General features: G+C 53.0%; 2 protein-coding genes across 3 annotated transcripts; both read right to left on the reverse strand.

Annotated features, from left to right (window-relative positions):
* Positions 1-1,629: 1,629 nt before the first annotated feature.
* Positions 1,630-18,719, reverse strand: PTTG1IP (PTTG1 interacting protein). Of its 2 annotated transcripts, XM_012104474.4 has the most exons (6): positions 18,512-18,719; positions 10,960-11,012; positions 8,918-9,026; positions 5,623-5,794; positions 4,922-4,968; positions 1,630-3,347 (listed from the first exon to the last, which is right to left on the reverse strand). In XM_012104474.4, exons 1-6 carry the CDS (start codon positions 18,609-18,611, stop codon positions 3,301-3,303), a joined length of 528 nt encoding a protein of 175 aa, XP_011959864.2. In that variant the 5' UTR covers positions 18,612-18,719; the 3' UTR covers positions 1,630-3,300. The 2 variants fall into 2 exon arrangements, with proteins under 2 accessions (XP_011959864.2, XP_060262229.1); XM_060406246.1 differs by having other exon boundaries at positions 1,630-4,968.
* A 5,163-nt stretch (positions 18,720-23,882) lies between these two features.
* LOC101109850 (small ribosomal subunit protein eS24-like) lies at positions 23,883-24,415 on the reverse strand. The gene has a single exon (XM_042237789.2). The coding sequence runs from the start codon at positions 24,372-24,374 to the stop codon at positions 23,976-23,978; it is 399 nt and encodes a 132-aa protein (XP_042093723.1). The 5' UTR covers positions 24,375-24,415; the 3' UTR covers positions 23,883-23,975.
* Between the last annotated feature and the right edge of the window lie 515 nt (positions 24,416-24,930).

A 24,930-nucleotide genomic window follows, 5' to 3' on the forward strand; every position in this document is an offset into this window, starting at 1 on the left:
CTGTGAAGGCCAGATGAGGATGGGTCCCACTCGAGTCTAGCTCACTGTGGGTCTGTGGGAACCAAGAGGCCCAGACATGTGTCAGGGATGAGACATCACTTGGTGCCTCCCCACTGGTGCCTGGGACTGAAGGGAAGACTGCCCTATAGATAGGCCTGGGAAGCTGTGGAAGCCACCCCTGCCGCTGAGATGGCGAGCAGAGCCCTGCACCCCAGAGCGGGTGCCCCAGGCTACTGCACCCCAAGGGTTAAATGTGGAGCTCCCTGCGTGTGAAGAGTTGGGTCGTGTCCCCCAGATTCACAAGCCAAAGCCCTAATCCCAGCACTCTGAATGTCAAGCTCTGGAGAGGGGATGGTTAATGAGGAAATGAAGTTAGAATGAAGTCGCTGGGTGAGCCCTAATCCCATGTGTCCGGGTCCTTCCAAGGACAGGAGAGGGCAGATATGCAAAGGGACGGCCAAACGCTCCCACAGGAGGGGCCGCCTGAGACGCCTGGGCCGACTTTGAGACAGGAAATGTCTGTTGTGCCCGCCTCGAGCCATTGGTCTCATCAAAGTGGTTGGAGCGGAGGCATTCCAAGATCCTCTGAGCCCCCCTCTGGCTGTTCCAGGTGAGCCCTGAGAACCGGCTGGGGCCACAGGCCAAGCCTCAAAGGTCACAGCTGCCGGGGCCCCGTGAGCAGGGAGCCCAGATGCTCAGCCAGATCCTGTGCACCCCCAGACAGTGGGGGGAAGCAGACTGATCAGGGCAGGTGGTCCGCCAGCGATCTGGGTGTTGGGAACACGCTACAATGTCCCCTGGAGGCCAGTTGCTGACTTGCTGCTGCTGACGGTGGGCGGCACACTTGGACAGCGCAGTCACAGATCATGGAGCCCACGAGGCCGTGGTCAGAAGCATGTGAAGAGGTTTCTGCTCATTCTGGTGCCTGGACCCCTGGGATTCAGTCACTGAGCAGGCAGGGTCCCTGTGGGCTGGCACAACCTCACTGTCCCTCAGCCAGCACTGGTGGGCAGTGAGTGCCTAGAGCCTTCCCGGGAGGTGGGCCAGTTTCCCCAAGCAGCCACCTAGCCTGGCCCCCACCGTGGCTTCCCTTCCTGAGTTGCATCCTGAGGGGAGGCAGCAGAGCCCAGTTCCAGGTGTGAATAGGTCCAACCTCCTCTCGCAGTGCTTTGCCTTTCCATCCCTTCCAGTTGCCCTCAGCAACCCTGTAATTGAGACTAACCTCGGAGTTTGGAGCAGCGAACGTTTATTGCAGGGCTGAGCAGAGAGACACGTGGCTTGTGCTCAAAAAACCCCAACTAAGCAGCAACTCAGAAGATGGAGGGCCCGGCCTCAGAGCAGGCAATGAGGCCCCAGGGCGGGGGCGGGGGATGAGGCAAGAGGTGTCTAGCTGGCCACAGGTCTGAAGCAGGGGAGCTGCGGGAGCAATGAATGCATGGCGAGGCAGGGCCCGGGGACCACTCACCTTATGGTGTGGAGGCTCCCTACCGGCCTGGCATTTGGAGCAGGCTGCACATTTGTGCCAATGGGTCCTGAAGCCTGTCTTACACTCCAGCAGCCCTGCTGCCCTTGTTCCTCAAGCACTCATTTCCACAGCCCCCAGAAATGAAACACAAGGAATGCAAGGCATAGTCAACAAAAGCATGTATTAATCAACTGATTGGTAACTGGTTAAAGATTAAGGCACTCAGACTCGTGGTTTCCTTGAGGTTATAATCTCTGGCTGCTCTTGGTGCTGCTTCAGAAGAACGTGAAAATGCGGAGCCGCTCCCAGGAGGGCTCTGTGCTGTGTAGGAGGTGGCACAGTGCACCAGCATCCCCACTCTAACAACCCTTTTTATCTTCAACCCGGCTCTGCTTTCAGCTCAGCAGCCTCAAGTCAAGAAAGAGTGATTCTACATCCATACTAACTACCATGTTAATACAAAGTTCATTAAAATCTACTACAAAGTTTATGAACAAACAGCATAAAGAAAATTTGCAGACTTATATTCAGGAATGTTTCATAATATTTTCATTGCTATCAAATGCCCAAGAAATCAGAGAAATAAGGCAAAAGACTCTGTTAAAGGTTGTTTCTGGTCTGTGAAATGTGAGGGTGGAACTGTGAGGTCAAACACAGATCCGTGTGGCTAACCAGGCACATGTGACCGTGTAACAATATGTCCTGCGACCCCTCGATCCGCATGAACGCCCCTACCTATTGTGCATGTTCACCTTCCTTCCCAAAGCTCAATGTTTTTCTCATTTAAAACAATCTGGAAACTAGGACTATTTTCAGATATTTTTTAAGAAAGGCTGTTCACAGTGACTTCACCATCTGCCATCCCTGCCAGGAAGTGCAAGGGCTACTGACTGCAGGCACGCATCTTGACCTGGAAGAAAGGAACCCCAAGGGCGGCACCTCGCGCAACCAGTGCCCCTCTGAGAAGCCGCCTCTGCGGGAGATTCCCAGGACAGGCTGAGACAGATGACAGACAGGGAGCTAGGGTCGGTGGACAAGCGGGACAGCCGCCAGGGCCAGTGTGTGCAGATCCCATCGGTGGCCGCCTCCTCTCGAGGGAGAGCCTGTGGTCATCTGCAAGCTCTGAGTGACCACCAGACACAGTAGGGAGGGTCTGACTCAGGAGACCCCGAGGCTGACCCCCAGTGGGGCTGAAGAGAAGGCAGGCAGAGCCTCAGGAGGCCCTCCCACCCCCAGGACACAATAGCACCTGACCAACGACTGCCCGTCAGAGGTTTTGTAATTCAGATGAACCCTAGAAAAATATCTTGATGTACCAGTAAAGACACAAACTTGGAAAATCACCCCATAAGTGGTCTGAACTCTGACAACAAAGCTTTTTGGGAGAATCTTTTGGGTGAGAGAATAAAATCCAATAATTAAAAAAAGAAAGGTTTATGGCTCAATGCTACTCGGTGTGGGTGGGGTCAGACTGCATCCTGGGCCCCGAGATGCAGGGCAACGGCAGGGGTTGGGGAGGTCCCAGGACGGACTGCACTGCTCTGCTTCCTGCACGTGGACCTCGCGGGCCTGGATGCAGGGCCATCTGCACTGGGCTCACAGACGAGCGGAGGCCTGAGGTGTGCCACTTCCTCCCCAAGTGGACAACAGAACAGAGAAGCCCTGACAGCCTTCGTGTCTCAAGTGATTAAATACAGAAATGAGAGAAGAGGAAACAGAAGCTCCCAGGCCTCCACCCCAGGCAGCTTCCTTCCCCAGGGTGGGAGGCGCATGGGCGGCAGGGGTCCCTGCTGACTAGAGGCCTGGAGACTGCTCGCCGCGCCACCGAGTGCGTCTTAGTTGTTCTCGAATCTGGCATATGGATTTTCTTCTTTAAACAAACCTGAAAACAAAACAAGCCTGATTAGAAATACACTCAGCCACAGGCAACAAGAGCCAGAAAATGGCACGTGAAGGTTTCCACAGAAGCCCATATGAAGGTTTCCTGAAGCCCCTTCTGACAAAGTCACACCACTGGCGACTTTAAAACCAAAGCAAAATTTACTGGAAACAATACTTTTAAGAAAAATAGGTCCTAAGCAAAAAAGACTTGTTTGCTGATCCAGAAAGAAGTAAGAAAGCCACTGTGTCATCCCTCCGTGGCTGGCTAAATTATATAGAAGAAAACAAAAGCACCATACTTGAGATGCTCTACATAAATCCTGATTAATTTTCAGAATTAAGATCACAGGCAGAAGGTGACTTATCAGTTCAACAGTGAAGCAGCTAAACACCCGAAGACCAGGAGCTGCGTGTGTGAGAAGCGTACTCTCCCTCTCTTTAAACAGCTGGAGCCACTGCAAAACCCTCCTCCCCGCAGGGCTTGGGGCGTGGGGGATGATGGGGCCAGGTGAGGGCAGAGGGGGGGTGCTGTCTGTCAGGGGAAGACGGTGAGCTCAGCTGGGGAGAAACGCACGGCCGGTTTGGGGTAGGAGACTATCATATGCCAAGGACAAGCAGTACTGTTAAGGTCCTGCTGGAAAAAAATACCCAAACCAGCTCCTGGCGCTACTTCTAGTTTAGAGGGAAAAACAGAGGGAAGCTGTCTGGTGAGAAGGAAGCCAAAGGAGAGGGGGTTTCGTCCGCACTGTGTCTCGTGTGTCAATCAGGCTCAGCCCTGACCCCGCCCCAAATTCTTCCCATGGTCGAGAGGCTTTCCTTCCACAGTCCAGGCCATTCAGGAGGCGTCACAAAAAAGCGCACAAGTTAATTCCATCAGTGCAATTACAGGGCAACTGATCAGCTCCTTGAAAGGAATACAGGGAATCTCGGACTGCTCCAGAAAAGGCCTTGTGCAGGCTGGGCACAGGTCCAGGTGTGTGTGTGTGTGTGCGCACACGCATGCAAGCATACACCCACCTGTCTCTTACTTACATTAATTTTAAACAGATGTCAAAAAGCTCCTTTCTACAATTTCCAATTCCGTAGGAAACCAAGTGCAGAAAACACCAATGATCCTGGTGGTTTGATAATCAGCACAGAACCAACCAAACACAGGAGCAGGTTCAATGCTCCTAACACCAAAGAAAACAGTCCCCCCATGGAAAACCTCACCAAGCAAACACTGGACAGAACAAAACACAGCTCCCAGGACAAGGCCTGAGTGTGGCCACTGCCGAGAGGGCGGAAGTCAGGCCAGAAGCAACTCTGGCATGAGGGCAGGGGACGCAGGGCCCCGCAGCTCAGAAGCTCCCCCACTGGAAGGCAAATCAGAGCAGAAGGGAAGGGAGGCAGCACTTCACAGGCACAGAGGTGCCGGGAAGGCCGACGGAGGCACAAACACGCGGGAGGACCAGTGGTCAACAGCATGCTCCTGGAGAGCCACCCCCGACACAGCAGAGACTGCCCGGCACTGAACATGACCGGGAAGGCCGGGCCAGCCCCTGCCAACAGAAATGGGGAGCCCACTGTTCTTACCATATTTTTTTCTGATTTCATCATGTCTCAACTTCATCTCCACTCTCCTAAAACAGAGAAATCTGGTTTAGCACCAAACTACAGCGTAATTCTAACAGCTGTGCCTCTCACATCCTCTGGCCTGGAACCAGACCGGGCAGGACAGCTTGGCTGTGGCCACCCCAACCAGGACGGGCAGGTGTTAAGCACACACTTGAGGCTGCTTTAATGGCACATTATTCAACTCCTCCTTTCGATAAAACCAATTCCAGCGCCCCTTACTGTAATTTTAGAAAACATTCTTTTCACATAACAACAAATCAGCAAAGATCTTCTCCTTGGTTCTGAAGACAGTGAGGAGTACATGGGTTCTGGCCCCCAGCAGCCGCAGGCTGGCAGGTCAGCACCCCCAACCCTGGCTGCACTGCTGATACTCGCCAAAGGGCTCCAGGACCAGGGACACGTGGTCACCAGAGCACTGGCCACACAAGAGGCCCAGTTAGGCTCAGACGGACAGGAGACCTAGTTAAATGCCTTCCTCCCGCTGAGCCTAACCCCCTAGAAGCCATGCCGGCCCAGCCCCCACACTCAGCTTCCCACCCTCCACACCACCCTGAGAAAACCCTGTGGACACTCCACGTGGTCCTGCTCTTCAGACATGGAGGAAGCTCGGGCAGCAGGAGCGCCCCACCCTGCTGACCCCAGATCAGGCTGGGCCTCACCGCTCCTCCTGCCGGACCCGGCGCTCCTCACGCTCCCGGATGGCCTTCTCCTCGCTCTTGTCTGGCCGTCGGCTCCGGCTCCTCCTGCAGCAGCAGCAGCAACAGATGGCAACCCCCAGGAGAAGGGAGCCCCCAATCACCGACATGGCGATGATCAAGGCCTCGAAGTTCACTGCAAGTTCAAAGGCGCAGAGTTAGGGCCCGAGTGCTCTCAGCAGCACTCCTCTCTGCCGTGTCTCCAGAACCGGGGACGGCCCTCCTCGTGGGGTCTCCAGAACGGGGATATCCCTCCCCAAAGGGTCTTCAGAACTGGTGACGCCCCTCCTCGTGGAGTCTACAGAACCAGGAGCGCCCCTCCTCATGGAGTCTCCAGAACCGGGGACGCCCCTCCCCCATGAGGTCTCCAGAACCAGGGGCGCCCCTCCCCCATGAGGACTCCAGAACTAAGGACGCCCCTCCCCCATGGGTCTCCAGAACCAGGAGTGCCCCTCCTCCATGAGGCCTCCAGAACCAGGAGTGTGGAGGCAATGCCCCACCTTCCTCCAGCCTGTTTCTGTGACTGAGTCACCAGTTTCCATTAACTTCAAGCAGCAGGTAACTTTCCTCACCACCTGATGCTGGAGAGATGTTTCCAGCCTGAGAAAAGCTGACAAAACCAGGGAGACCAGCCCTGCTCTGACGGCCCGAGTCAAAGGCCAGCAGGAGGCATGTCCGCCTGTGCAGGCCAAGGGCCTGCCAGAGCCATGGCCCAGGCCAAGGGACACCCGGGGGCTGGAAAACGGCACTGCCGCCATCAGCTGACCATGGTTTCCTGTCCAGACCAAACACACTTAGGACAAGTTCCAATTCTTTCCAGCTTCTCTTGAGGGTTTACAAATTAAAACCAGCTGGTCAGTACTTTTCCACTCCGTTCACACCAGAGCCTCTCACAGGACAGCCTGGCACAGTCTAGTCAGCCTGGCCCCGCCCTGTACTCTTGGACGGTGGTGGGACCCTCCCATGATAGCCTGCAGCCCTGGACTTGCCTCATGGAGCTGATAACCTTTGACCCTGCCGGTTTCTTGGCTGGGGATGGGGGAGGCAGATGCCCACTGCCCTGGTGCCCCCACCCCAGAGCCACCTCAGGCTGCCAGCGTGACAGCACTGGCCGTGAATCTTGTGGTTTTTCCTCCCCTGACCTATCCTGGAAGTGCCAGAAACACAAGAAACGGAAGTAACACAAGACCCTCGCAAGCAGAGGATATACCTTTTGCACTAGAGAACTCCCAAACAATCAACTTTAAAAACAGTCAGACTGAGAAGACCATGGCTCTAAGACACACCTGCCCCCACCGGAGCCTTTCTCATCAGCAGCTAGACCGAGTTATAAAGCAGAAACAGAAACCTCACCATGATGGGGAACAGGACGTATCAGACCTTAGCAAAGAGAGACCCGGTCCTGGGCAAGGGGCCAAATGATAGAGACTTCACTGTTCTCCAACTGAATGTATACATTGTGACTGTGTCACAGTCACAAGCCCACAAGATTATGCCTAGAACTGGATAAGATGCCCCTATGGTCACCTCTAAGAACAGGAGGCACCTGGGGTGCAGGCCTGCATGAGAGCGAGGTGTGCTGTGACCAGGTGAACCGGGAGTGTCTCCAGTGGCCCGACCGCAAGGCTCCCCTGGACGAGATCCCAGCTCCCTGCCTGCCCGAGGATGAGCCCAAGTCCAAACTGCGGGCACCCTACCCTCCTGTTACCACAAAGACTGCCCCCAGCACCCCCTCACCCAGTGCAAGCCTGCGTGGAGCACAGAGGCCCCTCCCCAAACTGCCCAGGGCGTCCTGTGTCCAGCCGCACTCACAGCCCCAGGGCGGGAACCTCACGTCACAGAGAAGGACTGACTGAGGCCCCACCCTGCCTGAAGCAGCGTCGACTGGGGTGGCCACTCCTGAGATACGTGTGGCCGACAGGCTAAACTGCTGGTGTGAGCCAGCAGTCCCCCTAAGGGCATGCCTAGAGCAGTGGGTGGCTGCATTCAGCCCACACAGGAGGACATGGCAGCCCACATACAGCCCGATGTCCACCAGCACACCACAGCAGTCACCCGTGGGGTCCCAGGGGACAGTACTCACAGCAGCCGCCCGTGGGGTCCCAGGGGACAGTACTCACAGCAGCCGCCCGTGGGGTCCCAGGGGACAGGCAAGTACTGGATATGGTGTGTGTGTCTTGCTGAGTGGCATTACCTGCAGGCTCCTGTGACAACCCACTGAGTACGCACGTGTGTGTGTGTCTATCCACACATGTGCGTGCATGTGTGTGTCCTCTAGAGTACGAGTGTTTGCACACACGTACATGCATGTGTGTATGTCCACTAGAATACGAGTGTCTGTACACACACAGGTATGTGCACACGCATGCGTGTACTCTAGAGCTCAGGCTTGGAGGGGTGAGGACTCAAGTGTGCACTGTGTTAGGCGTCACGCTTCCAACTGTTGACAGCACTTTAATAGTTCGAGTCCGAGATGCCCACGGTTCCTTGGAGCCAGAGCCATCCCTGCAGAACAGGTGGGAGGGAAGGTCCCAGGGAGACAGACACCAGGACGACACAGATGCTGGCAAGGCCCAGGGAGCCGCTCCAGAGCGAGGGTGGCCAGGAGGGCAGCCAGCTGCATGGCCATCAACAGGCACGTCTCCACGTGTACATGCACACACACACACTCACACAGCCACAAACTTCTGGGTCCCCGAGGTTTCAGCAGGTGAAATCAGAAGTGAGTTGTTCAGTTGAAGGCTGACAAATTCTGGGACAGAAATCGTTTAGAAAAAGGTAACACAGAATAAACTGCAGATGAACCCAGGATGCACACACACAGACGGGCCATCACAACTCCCTGAGAGAGCACTAGCTCCCTCAACCTGCAGCCCGGCGGGCCTCTGGAAGGCCCTGAACCTGAGCCACTAAGGAAAGGATTAATAAGCCCAGCTCAAAAAAGAGTTCCAGGTGGCAGCGCGTACCACCCACCAACTCATATGGCCACTAGAAACCAGCCTGGGTCTCACTGAGCGTGCGTCTCCCCAGGAGAAGCACCGCCACCGGGACAGGGGCTGACACCACCTGCAAGGCCCTGGCACGTGGGGAGGCGCCTGCAGAACCGGGGCCATGGCCGTCAAACCCGGGCCACCCCTCTCTCAGATACCAGCACTCTCACCGGCCATCCCCACTTCCGGTATCTTCCCTTCACTGAGCACAACCAGAATATTCAAAACGACACTGGTTTTGCAAGAAACCAAAGAAAGTGGCGACTTACCCCAGCACACGCCCCAGCGTGCGGAGCTTAGCTGGCAGAGGGAGCTGGGCGGCAGGACTTTGGTCACTGGGTAGTCCAAGCACATCTTGTTCGCGTTGCACCAAAGGCACTGGAACAGACGATGACAGGATCTCAGGCGTCAGACGGGCCAGGGTCTGCCCTGTGCTGCCCCCGCCACTGTTGTTCCCTCCTCAGCCCCCTCCCCAACACAGCAGCTCAACTCCACCCACCCACCAAGGCCCTCCTTACTCAAACCTCCTCCACCAGGCACCCCCGTGCCTCGTGGCTTCCTGCAGCTCTGGCAGGAAGGCAGGCACTGTGTGCTTCCCCACATCCATCATTGGAGGGTCCGCATCCCTTGCAGGAGGGACCAAGCCAGGCAGTTGAGTGGTGTCCACCTAAGGTTATTACCCCGCAAAGACCCCACTTGACCACTATAGCTCCACCGAGCAGTCCATTTTAAAGGACGCAACTGAAGAGAAAGTGGAGCTAGTGAACCTGAAGGCGTGTTGCCCGTGTCCCTGGAACACATGGTAGGGACCTGGCTGGCACAGCAGGCAGGGGCCCAGAGCCGGGCACCTATCGGCTCAGATGGGAGGTTTGAGCCACCTAACAAGCCCACTCAGGTTAGAACAGTCTGGGTATTTTTATGCTCAAAAGTAAAGATTTCACTAAGTTGTTTTTCTTACAGGTTTTAACAGGATGGAAAACAATGTTATTCTTCCATCTCAGGTTAGGGTGAGAGTCTGTTACCAAAAAAAATGTCGCAATGAAACCTGGGGTCCCAGGACCACCGAGGCAGTGTACACTCTGGTGCCTCGTGTTCAAATGACAAACAGCAGCAAGGCCCTCTTCGTTTTGACCATTTGAGGATCCCTTCCATTTCAGTGGTTCTTTCCTGAGTTAAAAACTGGGGGGAAATCCTCCATTTTAAAACAGTCAAGTTTTAAACATCTCATCTTCCGTTCTTCCCCTGCAGTTTTACCAAGAGCCCCTGGAGCACACGGCGCCAAGTCCTCCTCTGTGGAGGTTCCGCCACCATCTCTCCCCCGTTTTTAGATAACAAGGTACAAGCACACGGTGAGCCACACGGGGCGCTGGCAGGCTGCAGGGGCCTATGGACCCTTCCAGCAGCTCTTGAGCTTCGAGGAGTCACACACTGAGGGCCTGACTCTCCTCTGCACCCTTTACTCTTGGCTGCACTTTCCTCTGCACTCTTTACTCTTGGCTGCACTGGTCTTCACTGCTGCTCAGGCGTTTTCTCTAGTTGCAGCGTGTGGGCTTCGCATTGTGGTGTCTTCTCTTGTCGCAGAGCATGGGCTCCAGAGCGCAGGCTCAGTACTTACAGCCAAGTGACTTAGTTGCTCTGAGGCACGAGGGATCTTCCCGGATCAGGATCAAACCCATGTCTCCTGCACTGAGCAGGTGGATTCTTCACCACTGAGCCACCAGGGAAGCCCTCCCCTGCCTGGGTTCAGGGTGGGAGCCAGGCCTTCAGAGGACGTGTGCACCCACTGTCATCTGGGCAAACCCAACCACAGAGATGAGAAAGAACATGGGGCACTCTGTCTCAAGGACCCCTCAGCAGGAGAGCTGACAATTAGCACTGGGTGAGAATGGGGGGCTGGGAGGACCCCAGGCATACTGGCCATGTCTCAGGGCCCATGTGTAGACCAGTCCAGCCCCTGTCCCAACAGGCCTGCAAGGTGGAATGACACCCAGGAAGCCCTGGACACAGGCTGACAGTCACAGACTAGGGGCTAAACATGCCCCCCACTTTCAAGCACCTGCACTCACCCAACACCACACCTGCAGGCCCCAGGGCTCATATGCATTCCTGGCCGTGAGCCAGTTACACGTTTGCCCTCCGGGGCTGAAGCAGCACGTTAATAACTCGGTGGTGTGTGCAGCTCTCCTGACAGTTTAAATCCCCCCAAAAGAGCTGTTACTGACCGCCCTGAACCCCATACCATGCACACGGCGCCTGGAGTCAGAGCTGGCCAGTGCGCTTCTGGATCATGTGCTGACCGCGTACCACTTACCGAGACGTTTTTCAGGCACTCTTCACAGGTTCTGCTTGTGTTCTCAGAACAACCTTCAGGGAAAGAATGAACATCACTGAGAATCCTGCAGTTTCAACACCAGGAGGGCACAGCAAGTCATGCTCAGAACCTGGAGAGGGACACCCAGCCTTCAAGGTGCATGGCTGAGCCTCTGTAAGTGGAATCCTGTGGGGACACGCCAGCAGCGTGTGTGGTCCTGACCCTGGGGGTCTCCCAGGAGACGGTCGCCTGCTTCTTGCCTGGGCACCAATGACCAGGTCCTCAGCAGATGCTCTGGAGCTGAAGGCCACAGCAGCTCCAGGCTGGGCTTGAGCCAAGCCTCAGCCCCCGGCCGGTTCCCCAGGCAGGAGGGAGAAGCCATTCCAACCCCATGGAGCACCCCGCACACCCCTGCCTCTCGGGCATCTTCACAGGACAACCACTACAGGAAGGACTCAAAGCTGAGCAGCTAACAGCTCTGGAACTCAAGTCAGTCAGGGGAGAGCTGGTATATGAACAAAGACCCTCCAACCCACCACCAAGCAGCTGCTCTTCACCCCAGGCTGCCCCGAATTGTGTGCACACTCACAAGAGGCCTAAGCACAACCCTCGGCTACCAGGAAAGGCACAGGAGTCACAGTCAGGTCCTACTTCCCACCCACCCGAACTGAGGATGTGAAACCATGGCGAGGACCAGGGGCTCTCAACATGTCAATAGGTGTGCACAACGGCTCAGCCACTTGAAAACAAACAGATGCTGTCGGGCAGCATTTAACAGGAGGATTCCTACGTGCTGCTTCTCACAAGTCCTTTGTTTCTCTTCACGCGGGGCAGCACGCTGCTCCCAGGAACGGAGGTCATTGTGTGAGACAGGATTCAATCTCCTTTAGTAAACATTCTCTTTACCACAAACCTGCTTAGTCTTGATCCCCTTTCTTGAGATATGGATTGTCTCCTGAACTTGTGACGATTATTAACCCCTTGTTCCCTTGGTAATGGTTGCTGTACATTTGGCTTCCTGATCTTTATCATTGTCGAAAGAAATTTATTGTACAACAGCCTATATACTCACAGAAAGATCATTAAAGCACCTTTGCTCCATCAGAGCTTAGGTCCCCATGTTGTTTTTGTTTCTCTCCCCACTCTCCCCCAGGCTAATTCTCTGGAGCACAGACACCCGTCGAGCTCACTCTCCTGCCCAGGCTTCTCAGACCCCCTCGAGAAGGCGCCCTGTGCCTTCATTCCCTCGAGAGGGTGCCTAGTGCCTTCATGAGTGATGCAAGCTCGGTGTCAAGAGCTTAACTGGTTATCTGCATAAACCAGGGAATATCAATCAGCCTCTTTCTCTCTTTCACTTTCTTATCGTCGACTCCAGACCACCAGGTTCCAGTCCACTGAAGGACCCCAAGATGCTCCCCCAAGACTCAGCAATTCCACTCTCAGTCTTGTGTGTCCCAGATACACCAGGACCCCCATGCACAGGAGGGCTGACAGCAAACTTTACATATGGTAACAGCCGAGAGCTAAACACGGCCAGGGGTCCAGGCACCATGCATGCCCCTCAGTCTCCCTGCAGGTCCAGAGAGCCGCCAGGTGGCTCCTCCTGCCTAGTGGGAGCATGCTCCCCTCCCAGCACCACCTTCTCCTCACATGCAGTGCCTGGGGGCAGGGGACAGAGGTGACTGGCGAGTCCTGCAGTGGGACACCCTTCAGCCCCCAAAAGAAGCACGCCTGCACACAGATGACTCTACAGACCATGAGGGCCGGGAGAGGCCCCCACAAAGGCTCACAGCACAGGCTTCAGGACAGGTGAGACTCAACTGCGGGGGGACAGGTCCAACTGGGTGGGGCCCTGACCGCTGGAGATGCCTGTTCTGAGGCTGGAAAGAGGTCAGGGTCGCACAGGTGGAATGCACTCAACAGCATACGTAGGTCCCTGCATCTCACTGCACAGAATGAATGGATCTAAGAAAGGAGGAACACTGAGCTCTTGGTAATGACATGTGCAGGGAGGCGTGGGGGTTGGGGGACTAGGGGTGTCTGTAATTTCAGAATGTGACAAACCCAACAGTGGGCAGAGGAGTGCTCACCACATGGGTCCCACAACTCCCTGGACTTCCTGAGATTCTCATGATAAAATGCAAGGAAAGAGAGCTTTAGGTCTAAGTCACAATCTCATTCATCATGTTTGCTGACCAGGACCTGTACTAAACTGCTATCTGAGAGGGCTGGGGAGTGCTTCTCTTCAACAGTGTAGCTCTTGTACATCCCAATTTTAAAAATAAAAGCCCATTTTTGTCACAACATACCATTCTAAGGCAATCACTATTAAACAGCACCCTTCTCAGAGCCCCCAGTGCCGTGCTGTTAGGTTTGTGCTGAAGCTAATTTTAGACTACTTTGACACATTCAGCCCAGGAGGGCACAGAAAGCTAACAGCCCCCAAATGCCTCTCACAGCAGGGCCGAGAGGGCAGGGTTGCCACAGGTGTTCGGAGCCCCCCTACCCCCCGGCCTTGGATGGCAGGAGGCAGAACCCCATGGGGCTGCCATGAGGATGGCTTCACCTGAAAGCTGAATTCTGAGTTCTGTCCACCAAGGGGCCAAGGGTAGATGATACTGTCCCCACTACAAGGCACCAGGCTCCGTGCAGAACAACAGCTGACCCCACAACTGGGGCAGAGATGACACTGTCACCTCAGACAGCCTGCTGCCTCTGAGAGTGGCACAAAGGCCCAGAAGCCAGCGGGGGGTGGGGGGGGGGGGTCCTCCTTGCCAAACTGGCACAACTTAAACATGAGAGTGATGGACTCTCACCTCCTGAAGTTCGTGATTTCACACTAGCATGGAATAAACAGAGAAGGACAACCAGCCAAGAGTCTCCATCACAATGGACGCCAAGACCACTGAGCCATTTGTGGAGGGACAAGAGATTATATACAGTCTCAGGGCACCCCCACCCCGTTTAACTGTACTCAGGAAGAGAAAAGGCACCCGAAGAGTGATAAACGTACTGCCACGACAACCTGTGACCACAAGACCACAGGACCAGTGGCAGAAGGTGCCTGCAAGGGTGCAGGAAGGATAGTCACCCAGTTGTGAACCCTCCCCACACGCAATCGAATCAGATCAGAGGAAACTGATGGGACAGCAAAGAGGCCTCTGAGCCCAAGGACATGCTGAGGGGCTGCCCCAGGGGAAGGGAGACTAAGACATCACAGCCAAAAGCAACACGTGTGCCCGGGGTCAGCGGCCGGAGGATGCTACTGAGTAAGTGGTAATCCGTGTGCACAAGGTGTGTGTTAAACCAAGTGTTCAGTAGCATTCTAATGGTCACCATGCAGACCTGACTGTCACGTTCTGCTGATATCTTCCTTCTTCGGAGATACACCCTGGTGAACTTAGGGCAGATGGCCGCATCACAACTTGCTCTCGTCGATATGGGTAATCCAACTTTCCCGGCAGTCCAACAGATAGGACTTCGCACTTTCACTGCACTGGCCTGGGCTAAGTCCCTGGGTAGGGAAGCACAGTCCCACAAGCCACGTTTCACAGCCAAAATAAGCAAATAAGCCGTCCCAGGTAGACACAGACAGGAAGACACGTGGCCCAGGCTGCAAGAACAGACAGGGATTCTGGAGATCACCGCATCACCTTTCCTTCAACTTTCTCTGCAGCTCTGAACTTTTTCTAATAAAGCGCTGGGCAGGGAGGCACGGCGGGGATCTATCTGCATGACGCCTAACGCATTCACTCTCGATTCCTTCTGAAAAACTGAAGAAAGCCTGCACTTCCTTGTCGTCAATCTTAACAGAGACCAGCAACAGTAATAAAGCACAGGAATTCTTCATGGAGAATTTCCAACATAGAAGCCTGTGTGACAACTGGTCCTGCAGGAACTAGCAAACCAGTCCAGCCCAGGGTCTCCAGGTCACGGGCCAACACAAGTCAACAGACAGGCCAGGAGTGGCAGGCTAAGGGGACTGCCTCGCCCTCCTGCTCCTAGCATGGCCTGGAACCACCGGGCAGGTTCTCAGTGCAGAAACGCCAATGTTACACAGCCCTCACGAAGTCAGCACAGAGCCCTTGAAAACACCAGGGCATAGTAAGAAACAGCAACATGTTAACTACTTACATCTGATCCAGAGACCGGGCACTCCTGGTCATTCAGGGCATTTTATCTCAACACAGAAACAGGAAATCTGGAGCTAGAAAGCCTGCCCAAGATCCCGAGCTCGAAGCGGCGATTCACTGAGGCTGGGCTCTCCAGCTTGGACTCTGAGCCACTGACTCGAGAGCCTTAAGTCTTGTGCTCCCAGGAAAACTAAGCTGAAGAACAAGGGTTCTCAGGACACACGAGCTGTGGTACATGTGAGCTCTTTCCTACAGTTTCAGGGGAGTTCTGCTTAACCATGCAAGGACACACACTACGTGTGTTAAGAGGCATGTTTTCTAACAACAAAGAAACAAGTAAGCATATTGCCTGTGGAACGTAACAGACCAGAGGGCTGCATTTGGCCATGCCGGGGGCAGTGGAAGGTCCCCAGAATCAGGCACTGAGGCCATGGCGCAGGGTGAAAGGACACGGGGGGCAGGGGGTGCTGCGGCTGCCACTTTCAAAGAAGTGCAAGTTCATTTAGACAGAAAGTCCTGGCTGTCTCACCACCTCAGCAGAAAAGGGGGAAGGAGAGTACAGAGCAAGGCAAAGGCTCAGACCCGTGCACGCGCCCACTGCCCTGTGGCCTCCTTGGGAGTCCCCCGCCCCGCAGTTTTCAGCAGCAGGACCCGCAGTGCTGCTGGACTGAAAGAGTGCTGAAGAAGCCCCACCTCCACCCCCACAACTCCTCTGGACCCCAGTTTAGGACATTAGACTGAGGTCCTTTCAGGGGTCACCTTCCCTCCGGATGTGAAGATGAAACTCAGCTGGAGTCTGACCCCATACACAATTAAAGTAGGGTCCAACCACAAAACTTCTTCAGTTCAATGAATTTCTCTCCGAAGCTCTTCAACACCTTGTTGGTTCCTAATGCCTCCCCTCCACCCAAGCGCACAGCAGAGAAGACATGGCTGGTTCTGGACTGTTGTGATGGTCTTTGAGTTCACATACCTGTGGTGGTTAATATTATCAATTATCAATTGTCTGGGCTAAGGGATGCCGACAGAGCTGGTAAAACACCGTTTCTCTTTTCCTTTTTAAGAAGACTTTCTTCTTCTTGGCCATGCCTCATGGATTGCAGGATCTTAGTTTTCCGAGCAGGGATGGAACTGGGGCCCCTGGCAGTGGCAGCACCGAGTCCTAACCACCTGACTGCCAGGGAATTCCCGAAACAGTTCTGGTAGTATCTGTGAAAGTGTTTCCAGAAGAGATTAGCATCTGAACCAGTGGACTCTCCAGGGAGGTGGGCATCTCCCAATCCACTGAGGCCCTGACAGAACAAAACGGCAAAGCGGCACAAATCTGCCGTGTAATCTGAGATGTCATCTCCTCTTGCCAGTGAGGCTTAGGCTGCGCCGTGACTCCCTGCCTCCCTGCTGCCTGGCCTTGAGGTGTGGACTAGACAACACACCAGCTCTCCCTGGTTGAGCAGACAGTGGCTCATGGGGCTCCTCAGCCTCACGGTCCCGTGAGCCAGTCCGTCATGTGAAGTGAAGTCCCTCAGTTGTGTCTGACTCTTTGTGACCCCATGGACTGTAGCCCACCAGGCTCCTCCATCCATGCAATTTTCTAGGCAAGAGTACTAGAGTGGGTTGCCATTTCCTTCTCCAGGGGATCTTCCCACCCCAGGGATCGAACCTGCGTTTCCTGCAATTACAGGCAGATGCTTTACTGTCTGAGCCAAATAACTCTACATATATCCTGCTGGTTCTGTTTCTTTCGGGTAATTTTTCCTGACTAATATGCACAGCATCCTTGCAAGGAATGAAAAGTATCATAGATGGTGTAGTCACATTCCTATGGCATGACAAGCAGTAAAATCACACAGCAAGCCCAGCCTCTGTGGGAAAGGGGCACCTCAGTGCTCAGTGTGGCTAGAAAAACGGCGGCTTTTCTCCTGAAATACTACGCCTGGTTTCATTCCCAAACTGTCACAGGACCCGCCCACGCAGCTCACAGGGGTCTCTGGCGGCTTCAGAAGTCCAGGGCCAAGCCAGCATGAAAAGCAAGCAGCCAAACACACTGGGGGTGTTTCCTGACACACCTACTCTAACAATACTAGAGTGCAGGCCCTTCAGCCACCCAGGAGAGGCTCTTGGGTGATAGCAGATTTGGCTCTCATCCGACCTGTTTAGTAAAAAGCACTCCCAGGTCAAAGAGACCAGCTCACAAGGCTTGGAGCCACGGTCATGGGAGCCAGGTCTTCGTAACCACTCTTTCTCTACAGCTACATATATCCTGTTGTGCTGAAAATTCATTATTTGTGCTGAAAAGTCAATTTCAACCAAAAGTTCCCTATTCTGTGCAACTCCACTGCTGCACTGAGAGATAATGTCATAAGTGTGCACACAAGCATGTTCAGGAGACTGAAGAGACTCATGCAGTGCTGCACGCAGACACCCCCTCAGGCCGCACAGAGGAAAGGTGCCTTGCAGTGCTAAAGAGTTGATGCAGCTACAGCTGACCAGAGCTGAGAAATGCCCCAGCCCCTCAGGCTGGCCCAGGTGGGTGAGGTCACCAGCCAGAGGCTCTGTTTTCCACACTGGTGATTACCCCCGACCCTTCGCACGCCACACACAGCTCCATCAAATCGTCCAAGATTCCCACCCACCTGCAGACCACCCACAGGATGCTGCCTTCCAGCAGCCCCTTTTCTGGAGCTTCTGAGCTCTTAGGTCACGCACTCTCCTCACCCTTCTAACTGCTATTTCCAGGTCAGGCAGCCCAGGAACTGAGCGCCTCCATCAGCCAGTCACCATGTGGGCTCAGCACCTAGCACAGGTGGTTTCTGAGAGGCGGTGGGATAAACAAGGAGGGCCACCCACCTACCCAAGTAGGGAAGGTCTGGAGAGCCTAGAGACTGCCCTGGCAGGGCAGGCCAAGTTCAACCACTGGCCCCTGTCCCTGGAGCTCTTCAGAGGGGTCTACTCTGCACAGTGGGCATCGGTGAAAGGGCTACACACAGGTCTCCTGGAGGGGAGCAAACCCCCCAACACACCAGCGGTGCCCACACAAGGGCCAGGCCCCTGGACTCCAGCCGCTGACCTGCTGTGGGTCAGGCAAGCTCTCCAGCTCTGCTTCCGACCCCGGGTCCACACTCGACAGCTCTTTCCCAGGGTAGCGGGGCCATTAGAGAGGACACCGCGCTCTGCCAGGCCGCCCCCGCTGTCCCGCACCACCCCGAATGCTGAGCCAGGACAAAGGGCCGGCCCAGGCCACCGACGGACACTCGGGTGGCCCCCGGCCGCCCCCGCAAACCGCGCGGGACTGGAGCAGCGACCCCGGGCGGCTGCCACCCCCTGCCCTCCGCCCTCCTTGACCCCGACCCTGCTCCCCCTGTCCTCACCTCGCCTGGTCCCCTCGACCCCTTGACCCTATGCCCCCCGACCGCCCTCACCCTGAGCGGCGGCCGCTGGGAAGAGCAGCAGGAACAGCGCAGCGCCGCAGAGTGTCGGCCCCCAGCGCGGCGTCGGCCCGCGGACTCCGCTGGACGCCATGGTCGCTGCAGCCTTGACGGTTGATCGTCGGCTCCTTCGTCGTCTGGACAAGCCCCACCTCGGACCCAGGCCAGGCGCCGTCGCCCGGAAGAGCCGCACGCCGGAAGTGGGCGGGGCAACGGCCAGGCCACAGCGCAACAGGGGCCCCGCCCATCGCCCTCCAGCCTGCTCCCAGCTGTTCGCGATCCCGCCTGCCTGTGCGCGGCTCAGTGCGCCTGCGCGGCGGAAAGCGGCAGGCCGCGGGATCCGTGCGACCCAGTGCGCCTGCGCGACAGCGAGAGCTTGTCGAGGCCTTGGCCCACAAGAGGTGCAGCAGCACTTCAGGAGTTAGAGAGTGGCGGTGCTTCCTGGATTGGTCTCGCAGGCGGTGCAGAACCAGTGCGCTAGGCCCCCATTCCCGCCCCGACACCCAGATCCTCGCACCCCCCTTAACTCTCCGGGGCTCAGCCGCGGCTGGCCCTCTCTTGGGAGGTCTGTAGGCTGCAGCTCCGGCCCCGACGGCCTCAAGAAATGATAAAATAAAATATGTATTGCAAGCGTCCAGTTGCTTTCTTGTGTTTGAAAAAGTGCAGTGTGGCTTCGGGGACGGTACAGGGAAGCCAGAGACCCATCTCCTAAGCTTCCGGGGTCCTGACTTGAGGCTTCCTGGACCAGTCTCGTAAGACCACCTCCCCTGGTAGAAGCAGTGCTGAGATCAGGGGTGGAGCTTCTGTCACGAGGTGGGGTGGGGGATGGGGTAGGGTCTCTGTGAAAGAAAGAAAGTGAAAAGTCGCTCAGTCGTGTCCGATTGTTTGCCACCCCATGGACTCTAGTCCATGGAATTCTCCAGGCCTGAACACTGGAGTGGGTTCAGTTCAGTTCAGTTCAGTCGCTCAGTCGTGTCTGACTCTTTGCGACCCCATGAATCGCAGCACGCCAGGCCTCCCTGTCCATCACCAACTCCCGGAGTTCACCCAAACTCATGTCCATCGAGTTGGTGATGCCATCCAGCCATCTCATCCTCTGTCGTCCCCTTCTCCTCCTGCCCCCAATCCCTCCCAGCATCAGTCTTTTCCAATGAGTCAACTCTTCGCATGAGGTGGCCAAAGTACTGGAGTTTCAGCTTTAGCATCAGTCCTTCCAAAGAACACCCAGGACTGATCTCCTTTAGAATGGACTGGTTGGATCTCCTTGCAGTCCAAGGGACTCTCAAGAGTCTTCTCCAACACCACAGTTCAAAAGCATCAATTCTTCGAGTGGGTAGCTGTTCCCTTCTCCAGGGGATCTTCCCAACCCAGGGATTGAACCCAGGCCTCCCACACTGCAGGCAGATTCTTTACTAGCTGAGTCACCAGAGTAGCCCAAGAATACTGGAGTGGGTAGTCTATCCCTTCTCCAGCAGTTCTTCCCATCCCAGGGATTGAACCAAGGGTCTCCTGCATTGCAGGCAGATTCTTTACCAGCTGAGCTACCAGGGAAGCCCAGGGTCTCTGTAATCTTTGATCCAGTTCAGGATCCAAGCATAGCTTACTGGGTCGTGTTCCACCACTGTCCCACACTTACCTCAACCCTGACTATTGCTGTGAAATCTGGGGCAGGGGCTTTGTAGTCCAGCATGGAATCTAGCTGACACTGGGGAAATAGGTGGGATGCAGACAGATGGCCTGCTACCATTTGAAGCAGGGTATATCTGTTCCCTGCCAAAGACAGAAATGGAGCCAGAGAGGGAGGCAGCACTGAGTCCTAGCCACTAGACCACCAGGGACAGCAACCAGTGACAAGGCCCTCACCCAGCAGCTATGTAAAAGGAATTTCCACATAGAAACAGAAAGTAGTGAAACAAGTCTTTATTAGAAGGAAAAAGAGTATATGTGGATGGACACACAGGCAGGCTCAGGAGATTTTTGGCCTCGAGGTAGCTTGAATTACTTTTATGAGTGTTTCTTCCTGAATTTCCTTTGGCCAATCATCTTGCTTTGCCTGCTGCTGAGTCCATATTGGGTTTATCTCAGGGTGCTCCTATGTGTGCACACCTCTTAACCAAGACGGATTCCAGCAAAGAGGCCTGTGGGTGGGTTGACATCACATGCTATGGGGTGGCACCCTCTCCCTTTTTGACCTCCAACGAAACTTTCTGTGTGTGTCTAGTGGGAGAATTCTTAACTTTGAGAATGAGGAATATGTGATCATTTATCTTGTCCTCCATCATCCTGCTGTTTTGCCAAAAGCTTCAACTTCCATTTCAGGTTCAAAGGATTTGTTAACCAAAGAAACTCGTTATACACAAATCAATTAAATATTTAATAGAGAATTATCTAACTTACTTTCAATATACTGTTGACCAAAAAGATGCACAACATGAGAGTTATGAATTAAGTTTTATTTGGGATAAAATGAGGACTGTAGCCTGGAAGACAGCACCTCAGACTGCTCCAAAGAGGTAGTTGGGGGAGTTCAGTACATAAGATTTTGGTGAAGGAGGAGTTCAATGCAATCAAATGCTTACTTTACAAAAGGTTTTCTACTAGGCATGAGGAGCTGATGTCACCATGAAAGGATTCAGTGCTTTTCTAAATATGAGGAGAGTCAAGGACTGGGATCATGAAATCAGTTTCTGAAAATACCTCACTATCTAAAGACCTGTTCCACCAATTTCTCTGGAGCCAGAGTGTCTCACTCTCCACTGTAATACCCTTCAGTGGGTGTTGAAGGTCAGCAGCTGCAGCAGCACAGGGTTCAATCCCTACAGAGGCAGATGGCAAATGCCCTCATTGTTATCATTGCTGCTCAGTTATGGCAAGTGATCTTGGCAAGTGCCAATTTGTAATTGACAGGGCTGTCTCATGGTCATGCTGCTACTGCTGCTAAGTCGCATCAGTCGTGTCCGACTCTGTGTGACTCCACAGACAGCAGCCCACCAGGCTCCTCTGTCCCTGGGATTCTCCAGGCAAGAACACTGGAGTGGGTTGCCATTGCCTTCTCCAATGCATGAAAGTGAAAAGTGAAAGTGAAGCCAGTCAGTCGTGCCCAACTCTTCTCAACCCCACGCACTGTAGCCCACCAGGCTCCTCCATCCATGGAATTCTCCAGGCAAGAGTACTGGAGTGGGTTGCCATGGCCTTCTCCGTCTCATGGTCATAAATTGGACCATACTTTGGGAGGTATTTCATGATCATTTCATCCCCTCGTTGCCAGGAAGGCTCATTCCTAGTTCTGAAGATTTTGCCGACAGGCCACTCAATGTGCTTTTACTGGACTAGGTCTTAATAGTCAAAGATCTCTGGACACCTGTCTTCTAGTTACAGTCCAGGAAAGTATACCTTCTCTGCATCTTCCCATATTGAGAGTTACACTATTACCATCACTGATCACATATGTGAATGATGAACTTCCAGATGTGCAAGTTGGTTTTAGAAAAGGCAGAGGAACCAGAGATCAAATTGCCAACATCTGCTGGATCATGGAAAAAGCAAGAGAGTTCCAGAAAAACATCTATTTCTGCTTTATTGACTATGCTAAAGCCTTTGAGTGTGTGGATCAAAATAAACTGTGGAAAATTCTGAAAGAGATGGGAATACCAGGCCACCTGACCTGCCTCTTGAGAAACCTGTATGCAGGTCAGGAAGCAACAGTTAGAACTGGACATGGAACAACAGACTGGTTCCAAATAGGAAAAGGAGTACATCAAGGCAGTATATTGTCACCCTGCTTATTTAACTTCTATGCAGAGTACATCAAGAGAAATGCTGGGCTGGAGGAAGCACAAGCTGGAATCAAGATTGCCGGGAGAAATATCAATAACCTCAGATAATGCAGATGACACCACCCTTATGGCAGAAAGTGAAGAAGAACTGAAGACCCTCTTGATGAAAGTGAAAGGAGAGTGAAAAAGTTGGCTTAAAGCTCAACATTCAGAAAACTAAGATCATGGTATCTGGTCCCATCACTTCATGGGAAATAGATGGGGAAACAGTGGAAACAGTGGCTGATTTTTCTGGGCTCCAAAATCACTGCGGATGGTGATTGCAGCCATGAAATTAAAAGAGGCTTACTCCTTGGAAGAAAAGTTATGACCAACCTAGACAGAATATTAAAGCAGAGACATTACTTTGCCAACAAAGGTCCATCTAGTCAAGGCTATGGTTTTTCCAGTAGTCATGTATGGATGTGAGAGTTGGACTGTGAAGAAAGCTGAGCGCCAAAGAATTGATGCTTTTGAACTGTGGTGTTGGAGAAGACTCTTGAGAGTCCCTTGGACTGCAAGGAGATCCAACCAGTCCATCCTAAAGGAGATCAGTCCTGGGTGTTCATTGGAGGGACTGATGTTGAAGCTGAAACTCCAAAACATTAGCCACCTGATTCAGAGAGATGACTCATTTGAAAAGACTCTGATGCTGGGAAAGATTGAGGGAAGGAGGAGAAGGGGACGACAGAGGATGAGATGGTTGAATGGCATCACCAACACAATGGACATGGGTTTCGGTGGACTCTGGTATTTGGTGATGGACAGGGAGGCCTGGCATCCTGCGATTCATGGGGTCGCAAAGAGTCAGACACAACTGAGCGACTGAACTGGTCACATACCGAGTTACACGTTTGATCAGCTGCTTCAAATCTAGTCCTCGTTATTTTCATTTGTGGCTCAGTCATACACTTGGTAATATAAGAAAAACTAATCTTGTAAAACAGGCAAAATACAAGTAATATAGCTAATAACGTTAGTGGAATTATAAGTAAATATTTCAGCCATGAGTCTCCCACACCAAACCTGTCATTTTGCTAATCTTTGTGAAGCCATCAGGTAGCCCGCTAAAATATTTATCCAAAAGTCCTTTCTATAAATCTTCTTGAAGAGAAAGCATTTTTGCAAAAATTGGTTACCACCGTGACAGCACTTTAAGATAGTAACTAGAATTATGACTGATAACATTTTACCAGGACCTATCCGAATTTTAGAAACTAGGACTTCCCAGATTGTGCTAGTGGTAAAGAGCCCACCTGTCGATGCAGGTAGGTGTAAGAGATGTGGGTTTCATCCTGGGTCAGGAAGATCCCCTGGAGGAGGGCATGGCAACCCACTCCAGTATTCTTGCCTGGAGAATCCCACGGACAGAGGAGCCCAGTGGGCTATAGTCCATGGAGTCGCACAGAGTCAGATACGACCAAAGCGACTGAGCAGGCACATAATTTCTAGGATATTTGTATTAATAATATTTACCACATCTGAGGAGATTTATTGCTCATTTGACAATACTTCCCATATAATTTGACATACTAAATGAACCTAATTAGTTTATTTATTTATTTTTTGTAAAAGGTCTTAGTTTATTTTCTCTTTCATGAAAAATCTGCACAATCACCACAGATACAGTCACTGCAGAATCTTTACTCCTTCTTTTTGCCAGCACCAACGTTGGCCTTTGCAGTCCCCCTGACTTTCTTCATTCTGTTCTTGCGTTCCTTTCGCTGTTTTCTTGAGGTCTTTTTCTTCTCATACAGGCCATGTCTTGCAAGCCTATGTTTGGGCTCATTCTTCTTCGCATAATCCAAGGAATCGTAAATCATGCCGAAGCCAGTTGTCTTGCCACCACCAAAATGAGATCTGAATCTAAATACAAAGATGACATCTGGTGTGGTCTTGTACATTTTGGCCAGTTTTTCCCGAATTTCTGTTTTAGGTACTGTTGCCTTTCCAGGGTGAAGAACATCGATGACCATTTGTTTCCGCTGAAGCAGTCGGTTGGTCATGAACTTCCTAGTCCGGATAGTTACTGTGTCATTCATGATGGCGGCTGATCTTCAAGCAGCCAGGGAGGAAAAGAGCCCTAATTAGTTTAATATCTCTCTTTGGGATGTTTCAGGGGCCCTCTGAAGCATCCCAAAGTTAGCAAGAAGTCAGAAGTGTTTCATTAGTTTTTGATTTAGGAAGCATTGTCAATAAATATCAAAAGAGTTTAGAACATTCGGTCAGATAGGATCATAGGTCACGGTGACAATAGCTATTTACTTAGCCAAAGTAACCAAGAAGGATTTCAAAGGCAAATAAAGAACAGATTATTTAAGAGGTAAAGAAACTTAAATCTGTTATTAAAGGCAGTTCAACATCTGAAGAAAGCATATCCTCTTAACGGAGAGAAGAGTCAAATTCAAGTTTTTACACCAACTTACTTTTAAATTCATTTAAAAGTAAACTTAATTAAATTTATTTTAAACTTAGTCTGTCCTGACCCTGCCCAAAACTCTGTGCTCAGGGTCCACTATCCACAAACCTTCGTATCATTTTCAGTATACATTGATTGTTCTGACATCCTGAAACAGCCACTTGTAAGTCAGACATACT

This window comes from Ovis aries, chromosome 1, assembly GCF_016772045.2.
Source record: "Ovis aries strain OAR_USU_Benz2616 breed Rambouillet chromosome 1, ARS-UI_Ramb_v3.0, whole genome shotgun sequence".
Classification (NCBI taxonomy): domain Eukaryota; kingdom Metazoa; phylum Chordata; class Mammalia; order Artiodactyla; family Bovidae; genus Ovis; species Ovis aries.